The following is a 14,182-nucleotide window of genomic DNA, read 5'->3' as shown; positions in this document are numbered from 1 at the left end:
ACACTCTATTTTAGAAGCAATTTCCAAAGTATAATGCAGTTGAATTCTGCTGGTGGGAAATGATTTTTTGAGATGAGTTTCAGGTTTACAGATCATTTGAGTTATTGAATATGGCATTACAGATATTTTGAGGCATCTTTTAAAAAAATATTGCCACATGCAAAATAAACATCTAACAAACAGGCCTGTTACATTTTGTTTTCTAGTACTCTTTTACAGACATAACAAAACTCTTTGAAGTAGGGGATCTGAATAGACCAAAAGATCTATTTTTGGGGGGGTTGTTTTTTTTTTAAAGATAACATACGCTACAGGTGGCATATTAAGGACAAATGAATTAACAGTTCATTTTGCAGCTTAGCATATTGAGCTCCTTGGAGGTCCCCGTATGATTTTTCTGATTTTCCCCTGTGGATGCAGTCTGGATCTTTTAAGATTTTTCCAGTATATGATGGTAGAGATCACCATTGTTACAGAAATGGTGGATAGGACGCCACTCATGAAAATCCCAAATATTGTCCATGGATGCTGCTTGAGGCCTAAAATATAGGATTTTACCCTTGACTTCATCTGGAAATGTCAAAAATAAAAGAACTGGTCAACTCATACACCTTTATATTCCAAAAAGGCTAGGGTACTATGCAGGCATGTGATACCACAAACATGTAAAAGGAGGGACATTTTCATTAGGCATGGGAGATAAAGGAGTATGTCATAAAGTAAAACTAAACCTGGAAACCAGAATGAATAACAAATGAGACATCCTACTGTAGGGGCTAGGTATAAATGACATTATTGATGACATTAGTAATCAAGAAGTAATTAATATTAGTCCCTGCATGCCATGGAAAAAATCTATGGTTAGGTTAGCAACTGAGGAATGTTTATTTATAAATCTTCTCTCACCTGGATCATGCTCTTTGGGAAAGGCTATCTAAATTAGGTTTTGGAATCACTGTAATAGCGAGTAGTTATTACAATGTGGCATGCAGGAAAATGAGGTTGTTCAATGGGGACTTGTTTGTTATAAGGCATATTGAAGTGTGGGGATGCTCTCTTCTGTTACCATGGTGTGCTTCACATTCACACACCCCAAGCATCATTATCCCAGACTGGTATTCTCACAACCTGAATGTATCCTAGTGGCTGAGAAAATTGGCAAAAGAATGGCATCAATGTCCTTCTATAAGGGTCAAAATTCACCATGATAAACAAGGCACCAAATCCAGTGTTTACATCATTAAAATGGAGATGCAGCTGAGCTAGCATCTTAGATATAAACACCCTAAAACTGAAGTTTGGACTGAGGTCTAAACTTTGCTAATCAGGTCCATCTCTGTATTCAATGAGTGCTATGCACTTAACTCTACTCAGATGAGAAAACTTCTACACCTCTCCAGTTACGTAATTTTATGTGAAAGTCTGATGAATTAAATGTCAGATAAAACCTTGGGAAGAAGTACATGTCTTGAAATAAGTCCATTTATTATGAGTGTTTGTCAAAATCTATTTTGTGGAATGGCAATGAAGGCTGGATAGTGTAAGACAAACAAAGGGTTGGAAAAATGACATATATTTTAGAGGGTGCTATATAACAGTAAGTAATTATTTGACTAGCTACATTGTATGAAAGTCATGAATAAATAGGATTAGACACCACCAGGCTCTTTCTGTTTTGTCAGAGCAGAGATGTTTCAATGGAGCACAACTTGAAGGTGTAATAGCAGTACAACCCTGGGTACAGATTGGCAGCATCACCACTTTGCTTCTTTAAACCCTCTCCTAGCTCACTGACCTTTGGGCTTGTTCCAAGCATTTAGAGGCAGTTGTTTTATGCCAAAACTAATAACTTTAGTGTCTTAATCAGAATCAGCCTATACTGGAAAATATTTTATTTACCAGGTATTTGTTAGAAATGTTATATGGCTTAAATTTGTATATGCATATCAGACTATGATTTTTTTCTAATTATTCAAAAAGACTATGCATTTTGTCACCTTGTATAGGGAAAAATGCACCTTTTATAAATGAGATGACATTCATAAAATCCACTGCAATGAAACCATCTCAGATGATTTGTGTGCTCAGTGTTGTGTGCTTTTGTTGTACTACTTAGGTCAGGGGCATCAAACTTATATCCTCTCAGGCTGGACCCAGCACTGAGTGCCCTGCATGCAGCACAGGGGGTCAGTCTGGGGGGCATGCTGTATGCAGCATCCTGCTGGACCAGCCCTGCATGCTGGTTCTGGGACTGGTCCTGCCTGGACATTGCTGAAGCCAAGATTCAGGGTTGTTCTGGCAGGGCTTGCTGTGCCTGTGGCACATGGGGTTGGCATGGAGTATTCACTCCCTATGGCTGGTGGGCTGGACCTGACCACTGCATATGGCAGAGGGGTCCTGGGGCACAGGTTGCATGTAGTGCCCCATACTGACTCCCAGACTGTTACCTTCAATGCTGGGTCTAGCCTATGCAGTGAGGGCCAAGCATGTCCTATGCTGGTCTTACATACTGTGTGCACAGCAAACTCTGGGGCCTGCATGTGCAGAGTGCAACATACAGGCTTGACCTGGTGCTGTGGGTGCTGCACAGAGAGTTGGTCTCCGGTCAACAGACAGGCCCAGCAATCATCATTCATGGAGCTTGACTGGGTCCTGGCTCCAGCATGAATCAGTTGAGGGTACCTCTGATATCTTTTATTAGACTAACTGAATAGTTGGTGAAATATAACTTAGCAAAAAACCCTTCGTCAGGCTGAGGAAGCATCTGCAGTTGGTGTTGTGTTTGCTTTTCTTAAATGGAATGAATAGTGAAGAAGCCAGAGGCTGCCATGCATGCAAGAAAGCCAGTCAGTGAAAGTGTAAATTGAGGTGTCAGGGGGTGAGGGACAGGCTAGGGGATGGGGGGAGGAGGATGTGGCAGGTCAAAGTGGAGAGGTACTTGCGGAGTCAGATGTCAGGCAGGTTATAATATGTCATAAAGCCAATGTCCATATTGAGTCCATGAGTTTCTGTATCTCGGAGGTTGATGAAGTGAAGTTCATAGGCTCGTCTGTGAAAAGTGGTTTTTAAATTTAAACAAGCGCTGAACGTCGCTAACCTCATCACCAGAAGCAAACTTCCTACATCCCAAAACATACTGAGTGGATCCAGACCATACCATGACAAGAAATGCAAAACCTGCCAACATATCTCTAGTATCCCCACAATCACTACACCCCACAGCAGAACCATTACCACTCCTGGATCTTACAGCTGCACCTCCAGAATTTATATATCTCATGCAATGCGCCAAATGCCCTGATGGAAAATCCGGCTCAGTGAATGAACACCAGAAATCTATTACAGACAAGAATACCCAACTACCTGTCGGAGCACATTTCTCACAAGAAAGCCACTCTGTCTCCAGTCTCTAATGCATGATCCTTAAAGGGAATTTACAAGCCACTTTTCACAGACGAGCCTATGAACTTCACTTCATCAACCTCCTAGATACAGAAACTCATGAACTCAATATGGATATTGGATTTATAACACACTATAACCTGCCTGACATCTGACTCCCCAGGTACCTCTCCACTTTTACCTGTCCCTCCACCCCCCAGCCTGTCCCTCACCCCTGACACTTCAATTTACATTTTTACTGACTGGCTTTCTTGCATGCATAGCAGCCTCTGGCTTATTCACTATTTATTCCATCCAGGAAAAGCACACAACACTGAGCTGAGATGCTTCCTCAGCCTGAAGAAGGGTTTTTTGCTAAGATATATTTCTCCAACTATTCAGTTGGTCAAACAAAAGACATTAGAGGTACCCTCAGCTGATTCATGCTGGGGCCGGGACTCAATCTAGCTCCACCGATGATGACTGCTGGGCCTGTCTGTTGGCCAGACAGAGACCAATGCTCTATGCAGCACCACCGCCCCAGCTCTGAGAGCGGGGCATTAAATGGTTTAAAAAATAATAATAAAAGGAAACAGGTGTGGATGGAGTGAGGAGGGTGGCACACACTCTGTCTGCATGTGGAGCTTGGGGAAGCCCAGCAGCAGGAGATTCACCTTGAGGAACACCAGCTGCTCCATCAAACCAGGATCCAAGGAGGTGCAGTAGGGTGTCACAACATCCCCAGCAATGCTGAATACCCTCTCACTTGGAACACTGGTTGGTGGACAGGGCTGGTGTTCCTGGGCAACCGTGGCCAGATCCTGCCATATCTGGCTGTGGCTTGCCCAGTAGGCCAAGGGGTCACAGAGCAGCGGCTCCACGTCTTCAGTGAGATGGGTTGCCACTGAGGCCTCGATGCTACCTGCCTGATGCTGGGATCTGGTGCCTCTGGACCCCAACATGGAAGCCATGCCCTTGGCCCACACTGGCAGCATGTGTGGTGGAGGAGACTGGCTGGTGGATGGAATGATGGCACGGGACAATGGTTCTTCCTCTTCCACATCCCACTGCCTCTGCCCTTCTGCCTCCCTGACTGTTTACCAGCACCTCTGTCCAGTGACCCAGTGTTTTGCTGGCATACACACTCCCCTTCACCCTCAGGTTGCACATGGCCTCCAGCACATGGACCATACTGGGCCACAACAGATCCAGCCATTTCTTGATGCCCTCCTTCAGCTGCTTCACCAGTGCCTGCACCTCTGGTGAAAGCAGCTTGCCCCAGCCAGGATCATCGATCCCCCGGAATTTCTCCGTTTGGTTCTGAAGCTCCCTCACTATGGGGATCACCTGGATAAGGAGGGCATTGCCAGTGCTGAGGCTCTCGGTGGCCTTGAGGAATGGCTTGAGGACCACCAAAATCTGGGAGATGATAGCCCACTCAACTCTGTTAAGGGGCTGCTGATCCCAATCTCCCCAGGCAAGGCCATTGCATGGATGGCCTTCTGTTGCTTGTCCAGTGTTTTGAGCATCAGGTATGAGGAGTTTCACTGAGTCTCCACATCCTGCATGATTTTGTGCTGTGGGATGCTCAGCTCTGCCTGTTTCTCCACAGCATCTTGCTGCACTTGATGCTGCAGTGGAAGTAGCCTGCCACCTTCCTGCATTTTGAAATGAGCTTGGTGGTTGTGATGGCGCCCTCACCAGGAGCTCTGTCTCTTTCCAAGGCATCCCTAATTATAAGGTAGAACTTGTGTGCCACACAGCGGATGCCAACAAAGTTGGCATCCTGGACTGCCTTGACCATATCCGCCCTGTTGTTTGTGACCATGAATCTGTGGGTGAGCTCACACTGCCCAATGAGCCATCCCTGCCCCATGCGGTTCATGGCCCCCATGATCTCCATCGCCATGCAGGACTCATCCATGGGCCTGAAGGAGAGCCCACTGATAGTCTAACTGATGGCACCAGTGCCCTGTGAGGGAGAGGTAGGCATGATCTCCACCCCAGCTGTTCCAGATGTCCGAGGTGAAGTGTAAGGCCACCTGTGGACCTGTCTTGCACAGCTCTTCCCTCAAGTACTCCCTGCATGCCTCATACAGAGAGGGCACCACTGTCCTGCTGAAGGTGATACATGTGGGCATGTGGTATGATGTGGCATGAGCGCCATCAGCCAACTGAACCCTGGCCACTTAACAAAGGAGAAGGGCTGGCCATCCAAAGCTAGCATCTTCCCAGTGCTCTGGGTGACCTGGCTCATCTTTGGAATGTGCCCCATTCCAGGTGAGGAGGAACAAGGGGAAGGGGGCGGTGCCTCCTGAGATGCATCAGCATCCCTGTGATGCTGAAGTGTTTCACCTCCTTGCCCCAGCTGGTCTTGCATTGACAGTGCAGACAGATAGCGTAAGTGGGATCATCTGCCACCTCACAATGATCTCACACTACACTACCCCCTTTCTTCTGGGGTGCAGGTGTGGATCCTGCCTTATCCCCCTCCTCAGCAGGCAGAGGCACAACAACAGTGGAAGCTGAGCCACCTGCCCTACAACCTCCTCCACAGTGCCTTCCAGAGAAGGAGACCTGGTTCTAGGGGAACTTTGAAGGGTGTGGAGCAGAAACTCAAATTCCACCTCCTTCCCCAGAATTTCCCTGGCTTTGGCACTGAGTTCCCCTGGTTCCAGTTCCAGCTCCTCTGGCACTGGGAGGCTCAAGCTGGAAACTTAAATTGGGGTGGAGGAGACTATCATGCTGGTGCTTGTTATGATGGTTTGCTCCCTCTAGCAGCAGAAGCCTCATGGCTGCTAGGGAAGAGGGTGCATCTATGTTTGGTGGGGGAGAGGAGCTTGCAGCTCTCCATCTGGCCCCACTGCCCACCCTGCCAAAAGACCAGGCACCTGTCTTTCCAGCACACTTCATGTTTGGTGCGCTGAAAAATGTGTGTCAGTGTGTGTATATGTGTAGTGTTTTCCTGCACAGTGATGAGACACTGCCAGGCAAAACACAGGTTTCTTTTTGTTTTCGGTGAAAAAACCCAACAAGAATAAATAAGAGGATTTTTGGAGAAGAAGTATTTGAAAGGGATTAACAATAGGGATGGTAGGAAAGGGTATGTAAGAAAGGATTGGCTAACAGCTGGCTTGGTAGCAACAAACTACCTGCTGTTAACAGCCTGGACTCCTTCAGATCCTGTGCTTTGCTGCTCATGCTGCAAGTGACAGATCTCACAAAAGGCAGAGAGGTGTTCACAAACAGCCTTATATGTTCTTTCTCCATCCCTCCCCCACAGCCCTGGGATTGGAAGGGACCTCAGGGACAGATCGCAGACACTGGCCAGCTACAGATGCCAGTATCAGAGCAGTCCTTCCCCACCTCTTCTGAGTTTCTGTTTCCCCACAAGCTTGCTTCTGAAACATTCCAAAACATTCTGAAGTGTTTTGAATGGTTCTGTTTCATTTTGGAGATGTTTTGGAGTCTTTTGTTTTGATTTGGATTTGGTGTTTTGGGCACTGAAACAGGCTGAAACACCTCCCGAACGAAATGGCTGCTGAAGTTTCACACAGCCCTAGTAGTTATTATCTCTTAGATATGAAACACTCTCAAATTATTATATTAGTTAGATTTTTTTAATGTTTTGCTTATCAATATAGAAATAGAGATGGAAATATTATTGATTTGTGGGGCTAGGAAGTCAGGTTTCTTGCTGATTTCTTCTGATGTCTGGGGTCTCCTTGCTTTCCTCAGAAGCATTTGGGATGGGACACAGCCAAAGATGGGGATTTTGACTGGGTTGTGTTCATGCTTCTACTGGGACTTAGAAAACCCAGAGGGCCCTGACTTTCTCTTCCATTCATGGTCAGATAAACTGCAACATCCATGGTCAGACTGGCATGGACAGTGGAGATTTTTGCCTTCCTTTGTAGTGGAGGCATAGTCCTCTTCCTTGGATCTCACAAATATATTTTAACAAACTAGTTCCTGTCCATGCAGTGGTGCAGTGGCAGAACACTGGAAATACCCTGATTTCCCTTCTCTGTGGCAAGTTAAAGGTGTTTTAATGCTTTGGGCATTATGCCTATTAGTTGTGTGTGAGGGTTTGTTCCTGAGGCTTTTAATAACTGGTTAGACAGACACTTGAATAGTTTAGACAGGGATGGTCCTGTCTTGAAAAGGGGGTTGGACAAGATAGTGACCTTTTGAGGTCCCTTCCAGCCCTACTTTTCTGTGATTTTATTTGAATGCACTATTCAATGAAGAGTTAAAACAGCGATTTTTTCATGAGTGATGATGCCTTGATGTTTACTGCACTGATCTTCACAGTTACATAAGAACTAGCCAAGAAAGACATGTGAATATAATCATAGGGCTGATAAAACATGCTCAAGATTTCAAGATAGCCAAATTGCTCATAACAATTTTGAAAAATGGAAAGTCCAAGCCTAAAACAAGGCTCCCACTGAAAGCATTAACCAGGAGCATTTTTCTTTTACACTGCCTTTAGCTATTTCCCTCCTTTGCCTAATACTTTATGTGCTGATGATTCTTGTGCTATCCAAATATTCTGCAGAGTGGCATAGATTTTATGGCTGAAAAATCCTCTACAATTAAGACCCAGATGTATAAAGGCATTTAAGTCCCTAGTTATCACTGATTTTGGTGAGAGATAGGTGGCACTAGAGCCCATCTAAATGGGCTGAGTTGCCAGTGCATGCCTTTGAAGCTGCTTTCACAAGCTTTACTTCCAAGCTCAATGTAATGCTAAGTAGAAAGGGTGCTCTTCAGCAGGACTTATTTGAATAGTTACATTGTCTGAAAATTGGGACTAACTGTTTCAAAGGGCATATATGAAAAATGAGTATGGTAAGGACATACTTCTGCAATGAATATAACTACTGTGGTAAAGTGGGCCCTATTCGATTTGGATTCAGCCTGAATCAGGGACAGTGATTCAGTTTGTTGATTCGGGTCACTGTCCCTGATTCGATTCAGCTGAATTTGAATCTGAAGATTCAATGCTGATTCAGGGAATCAGAAATTCAGACATAGACACAGCTTTAAATGTTTTTTCTACATACCTTAAAGTAGCAGGCACGGCTCGTGATCGCTGCAAGACTGGGGTGCATGGAGCATCCCACAGGAGTGTGTGGGAGCCCTCCATGTCCTTGGTGGCAAACCCAGAAGTGGACCAGAAGTCTGGGTCAGCTAGGGAGCATGCTGGGGGCCCCCTCCACACACTCCCAGCTTGGCGATCGGTCACAGAGGGACCCTAGGTCCTGCCCAAACCCAGGAGGCACTACTCACTGAGCTAGGAGGGTACAGGGGGAACCCCCCAGCGTGATCCCCACCAGACCCAGAAGTGAAGCAAAAGTGCTTCTGGTCCACTTCTGAGCCTGCTGCTGAGCATGCTGGGGAGCCCCCTGTGCTTCTGTGGGACACTCCATGCATCCCAGTATTGCAGCATTCATGAGCCCCTGCTACCCACAGGTATGTAGGAAAAACATTTAAAGCTGTCCCTATGTCAGAATCTCTGAAGCTTTCTGAGTCTCTCCAGATTTATTTGGAGGGTTCTGATTCAATCTGGAGAGTTTCAAGGGTCCTCTGATTCCATTTGGATTAGAGATTCAGCTACTTCTTAGTTTGTGTACAGTATTGTTGAAAATGCACTACATCTTTGTACCTAGGGGTTGGGTATGATGTGGATGTCTGCAAGTTTATGGGCAACTCAGACTTTTTTCCCCCAAGGAGCAGCAGTCTCATTTTATGTGAGGTCTTTCTGAGGCATAATTCTTGTTTTTAAATCACATGAGTTACCATCTGAATCACCACTGCAAGCTGCTTTCCTCTGAATGTGTTGTCACACATTCTTGCAAGGGAACAGCATAAACACTTGGAAAGTAATAACTGGACTCTAAGATAGTAGATAAAACTCTCTGGTGTCCCTCACCTACCCTAACACTCATGGAAATGGACTCAGAGTTGCGGAGAATATCCAATTTAGTTTATCATTTTTATCTCAGTTTGTATATAAAATAAATGATTTAGGCTGAAGCTTTCAAATATGAGTGCCTAAAATGAGGCATCACCAATATTTATAGGCAGGTCTAAATAAACAGCCTAACCTTTTAATTTCTTAAAAGATAGCACTAACTTTACATGCCTTGGCATGCATAAGCCTCAATCCTATGTGTGAAAGGTACTCCCATATCTTTGTAGAACCCCTTGGGACAATAATGGGTGGCACAGGTGTCCACCAATGGAACAGCTGAAAAGATACGGGGCACAGGTGCCTAGCTTTAAACAGCTATGTTTGAAAAAGTTGACTCTGGGGAATACATTTTAAACAGGGCCTTTGAACATGAAGAAAATAGTGGTTTCTACAGCATCTGTTTCTTATTCTGTTCAGCAAGGACAGGAGATTAAGAAAAGTGTCAGGAGCAATCAATACTAATTTCCATAAAAACAGACTCCATTAAATTAAACAGCCTCTGGAAAATTTTATCTCTGTATTATTCCAGGAGTAAAAGGTCTTTTTGATGTATTATACTGCTGAACTTAGCTGCCAGGCTTCTATCTCGAAGGGTACAGTCTTGCACTAATTGTAATAGTAAATGTTAATCAGAAAAATATGCCTCCTTAATTACTCAGTGTGATTAACACTGCAGGAAACCTCTAGTTATGCTGTCAAAAAAGCCCTTTATCCATAAGTACTAATAAAAAAATCACCCAACATGCAGCCTTATAACTAAAAGATATGGTGCACTTAGAGTGAACAAAGAAAAGATGATGTACGCAAAAACATAGGCTTTAAGTGACTATGTACCCATAAGCTTTAGAAAGGACTGTTTCCTTCAGGTACTGTTGGTTAAGATTGTGTTGTATTGGAATAGATTTTTAGATTATGTCAACATCTTCCACAAGATATGAGTGAAAGCAAAAGGATGGTGGATAAGATGGACTCTTTCAGGGACAGAAAAGTGATTAAGAACATTGGCCATAAATAGATTTTGAGAACTCTCTCTTTCATCACAACCCACGAAAAAGATTTGTGTACCTGAAGACTGAATATCTCTCAGAGGTAAGGTGGAACTGGGAGCATATTTTTAAAGTAATGATATAAAATGTGGTTGAGCACTGCGTAAAAATTTTTATGTAAGGCAACTATGTGGGATAATTAGACAGTAGAATATTCATAGATTGTGAGGCTGAAAGGGAACCCGAAAGGTCATCAAGTCCAGCCCCCTGCACCAACTGGGGTCAGGTGACCATCCAGCAAGGTGACCATCCAGTCTCCATTTGACGCTTTCCAGGATAGGCAATTACCCCCGCTCTGGAGGGAGCTTATTTCATGGTCTGGACACCCTAGCTGTGAAGAAGTTTTTCCTAACCTTGAGTCTGAAACAGTCTTCTAGGAGCTTGTGACCATTATGTCTGTTTTTTCCCCAACTGTTCGCCTCTTGGTGAATACCCCTTGATGTATGCTGCTTTTAGTTCTAATATAATGGACTAAAAGTCCACAAAGGCAGCACTTGAGGGACAGAACACTGAGGCTGATTTTACTTGGAGATGGTCTTGGAAATAGATGAAATTCAGCATTCTCCATTTGCTAGTTGGCTGTCATTTAAGTGGATCAAATTAGGAGGAGGAGTTCCTCAGTTCTTAATGTATGATCATGATTGCTGATACCATGTGGAGGAATGGCACTTCAGCCTTTGTAGTGTACCTACCAATAAAGGGAAAGGGAAGGTGAAGGATGAGGAGTCTATGTCTCAAAGCAGGTTTATAGACAATCAAACAAGTGAATGTGTAAGTGCATGTGCAGGATTCAGAACTGCCTAGGGGAAGAGCCCTTGTTTTTCTAACTGCCTTCACCACCTCTTCTGCATCCACATACCTACCCTAGGGAGTACCAAGAGTGGAGAGACTACCTAATCTGTTCACCTATGGACTCTCTCTGGAGAGGGGAACACTGGAGGCAGGACTCCCTCTTTCCCTTTCTAATGGAGAACTAGCTAGGGGCCAGACTTCTCTTGAAGAAGGAAGGATGCAGGAAAGGGGCACTCCATTCTCTTATCCTTAGGAGATGGGGCTACTTTTCAGCAAAACATTAGCTTTTCCTGCTGTTCCCACTTTATAGTCCCAATGAGCCTTTAGATCAGCAGCCAGAGAACATGCAGAAGAAGTGGGTTTCTGGGGAAGCAAGTTCCCCAAGGGGACAGAGGGAGAAAGAGATGGGAACTTGTTCTCCTTAAGCACTGGAAATAAACAGGTGAGAACTTGACTGCTCATATTTTCATACACTCCTTTTTTCTAATCCCTGCTCATCAGTGGTCTATGTTAATATCCAGGTAGACAGTCACCTCACTGAAGCCTGGTACTTAGTCAGTCCCCTCAGGGTGGCAACTCATCAACCATTCCTAAGGAGAGCAGGGAGAGCTAGAAGTGGCAGGCTCTTTCACTTTGCTTTTCTGTAGAAATCTAATGTCAAAGCTAAGCACTACCCAGTGGTGGTGAAATCTTCTCTGGTGATAGATATCCTCACCGTTGTGTGCCTGTCTATGTGTAGCTTATGAACAGATAGATAAAACCAAGATATAGGTGAGAGAGTTGTGATTGCCTGCAGTAGCTGTAGCATGGTATTTTTACCATCTATTTTGATTCATGAAAGGCATCGTTTCATGAATTACAACTATGTCCTACTTGGAAAAATCTGGTAATAGGTTATTATGATCTTATTTAGCTGTTGGAATAAAGGATGCCCTTAATGAATAGTTGCCTCTAGTCTTTGGTGTGCGTTATATAAAGCTACCATTGACTTAGAAGCACTGCATGTTGGTCATTGAACCACCAGTGTTTCAGAAGCAAGATCCTTTTAGAAGTTAAGGTTAAGACAAACTTTCTAAAGTGAGCGTGCTTATTTTATACCAGCAAAATCTCTTTTGGCTCATTCTGCTCCAAAAACCTAGGCTTGTGTACATGAAGAGTGCGTGCTCCTGGCGGCTGTGGTGGCACAGCTGAGCTGGTGGCAGTGGGAGTGTGGAGGCAAAAGCGGAAGCCCAGCTGCAATGGCAGGAGCCCAGTGGCAGGGGGTGGGGAGTTCCTGCAGATGCTGGGTCAGTGACCACCTACAGGAACCACTGGCAGGATCAGCAGCGGCCAGGGGTGATCGGGGACTGCCCAGAGGCACCGCCGCCACACACAGGGGGTGTACGTGTATCCACGTGCACCACCTCATGTTCCCCCTGCCTGTGCATACAAAAGAGCACTAGTGCATGCAAAAATGGTACTTGCATACTGAGACAGATACCTAGGTAAGCAGTTCCTACTGCAATTCCTTGGGACCAAATTATAACCCTTGTAGTACCTGGTATGAAAGCCCTTTCGAATCGAATACACAAGCCAGCCCCGTCTGGCTCTGACTTCTGTTTCCACTCTGCTCCTGGAGCTTGGGAACTCTGCGTTGGCTTGGACTCAGCATTAGCTCAACAGTCCTAAATAACATGCATCCACAACCACTCACCAGTTGTCACTGTGAAGTGTGATAAAAGTAAGTGTTGTATAAGCTCTCTACCCTCTTGAGTATGCACTTGTTCTCTCTCATACACACTAGACTTGTGAAGATTACTGAAGCCAGTTGACCACGATGCTGTCACAATGGAGAATGTAGCTAGTCAAAGTATTTGTTCCCTCCCTACAGACCAGTCCTCTCCAAACACCACCTTCTCACCATTGAGTAAAGACTTTTGATCCAATTCCTTGTTGACTCTATTAATTGGCAATGTGGAATTTTAGGAACCAGAATGAAATTTGCTCTCAAAGGTACATAGTCAGAATAAGAAATAAGAAGTGCATCCTGCTCCTACCTTTATAACTTCTCCACTCAGAATCTGGTTATACAATAGGGCTCTAGGAAGGTTCTAAACTGTGGGCCTACCAAGAATCCATATGTCAGGCTCTGATGCTTGGGAAAACCTTTTGTTGATGACATCCCGTTAATTAGAAAATTGCACAAAATCTACCTAAACAGCTTTCAAGGTGGACGATTTCTTTCCAACATCAGCTTACCTCCTCTGTGATATCAATCTTCAATACTGCAGTAGTGCTAAATGAAGGCGAACCCCGGTCTTTGGCTTGGACTATCAGGGACCATATACAGTCTTTGTTCTTTGTGATGTTGTGGATGATATCCAGGGATCTGATATATGACTTCAGCTTTATCTCCCCAGTGCTTTGGTCTATGTCAAATACATTAGCTGGATCTGCTTGCATAATAGAGTAGTCCACAATGTTGTTGGGTTCTTCTGCATCTTGATCTACAGCCTATTTGGGGGCAATATTGGAAACAGTGTGTTATGGCTTATGATTTTGCTTGAAAGCAGAGTAGTCAATGTTTCTGAGCAAGTATTAGCATACTATAGGGGCAGGAAAAGCATTTGCTGTGAGACTACTGAGACATAGCTGTGTGATCTTAGAGTAATATTTTCTCCTTCTCCCTCTCTCAATGTTGAATTTTTCTACAGAAAAATTCCAAAGTGCAATGCTTTCAGTCTAGACAATTTCTGTTCGAGATTAAAAGAGAAAAAAAGTGCAAATAAGTAATTATGTATGGGAATACAATCAATCACTCTGTAACAGTGGACATCTTAGACTATTTTACTGCAAGTCTTCCTGCAAACAGACCGGGGAAATAATTTAAAATTTCATAGACATCATCGTCATAGACATCAGGGCTGGAAGGGACCTCGGGAGATCATCGAGTCCAGCCCCCTGCCCAAAGGGCAGGAAGTCAGCTGGGTTCATAGGATCCCAG

The 14,182-nt window shown here is 44.5% G+C and overlaps 1 protein-coding gene across 4 annotated transcripts in view; it reads right to left on the bottom strand.

The window, feature by feature from the left end:
* The window catches only part of CDHR1 (cadherin related family member 1), a 96,304-nt gene that overhangs the window by 19,116 nt on the left and 63,006 nt on the right, over positions 1-14,182 (bottom strand). For 3 of the 4 annotated variants that reach the window (XR_002104829.1, XM_019555780.1, XM_019555778.1), the window contains one exon: positions 13,438-13,692. Coding sequence is in view for 3 of the 4 variants with exons in the window: in XM_019555780.1 (XP_019411325.1) it covers positions 13,438-13,692 (255 nt within the window). In the remaining variant the exon portion in view is untranslated. Of the gene's footprint in view, positions 1-291; positions 571-13,437; positions 13,693-14,182 lie in introns of those variants that run through there. The other variant, XM_019555779.1, reaches the window with a different exon arrangement.

Source organism: Crocodylus porosus, unplaced genomic scaffold (genome assembly GCF_001723895.1).
Source record: "Crocodylus porosus isolate Cpor-Errol unplaced genomic scaffold, CroPor_comp1, whole genome shotgun sequence".
Lineage (NCBI taxonomy): Eukaryota > Metazoa > Chordata > Crocodylia > Crocodylidae > Crocodylus > Crocodylus porosus.
This window is presented reverse-complemented; position numbering and strand designations above follow the sequence as displayed.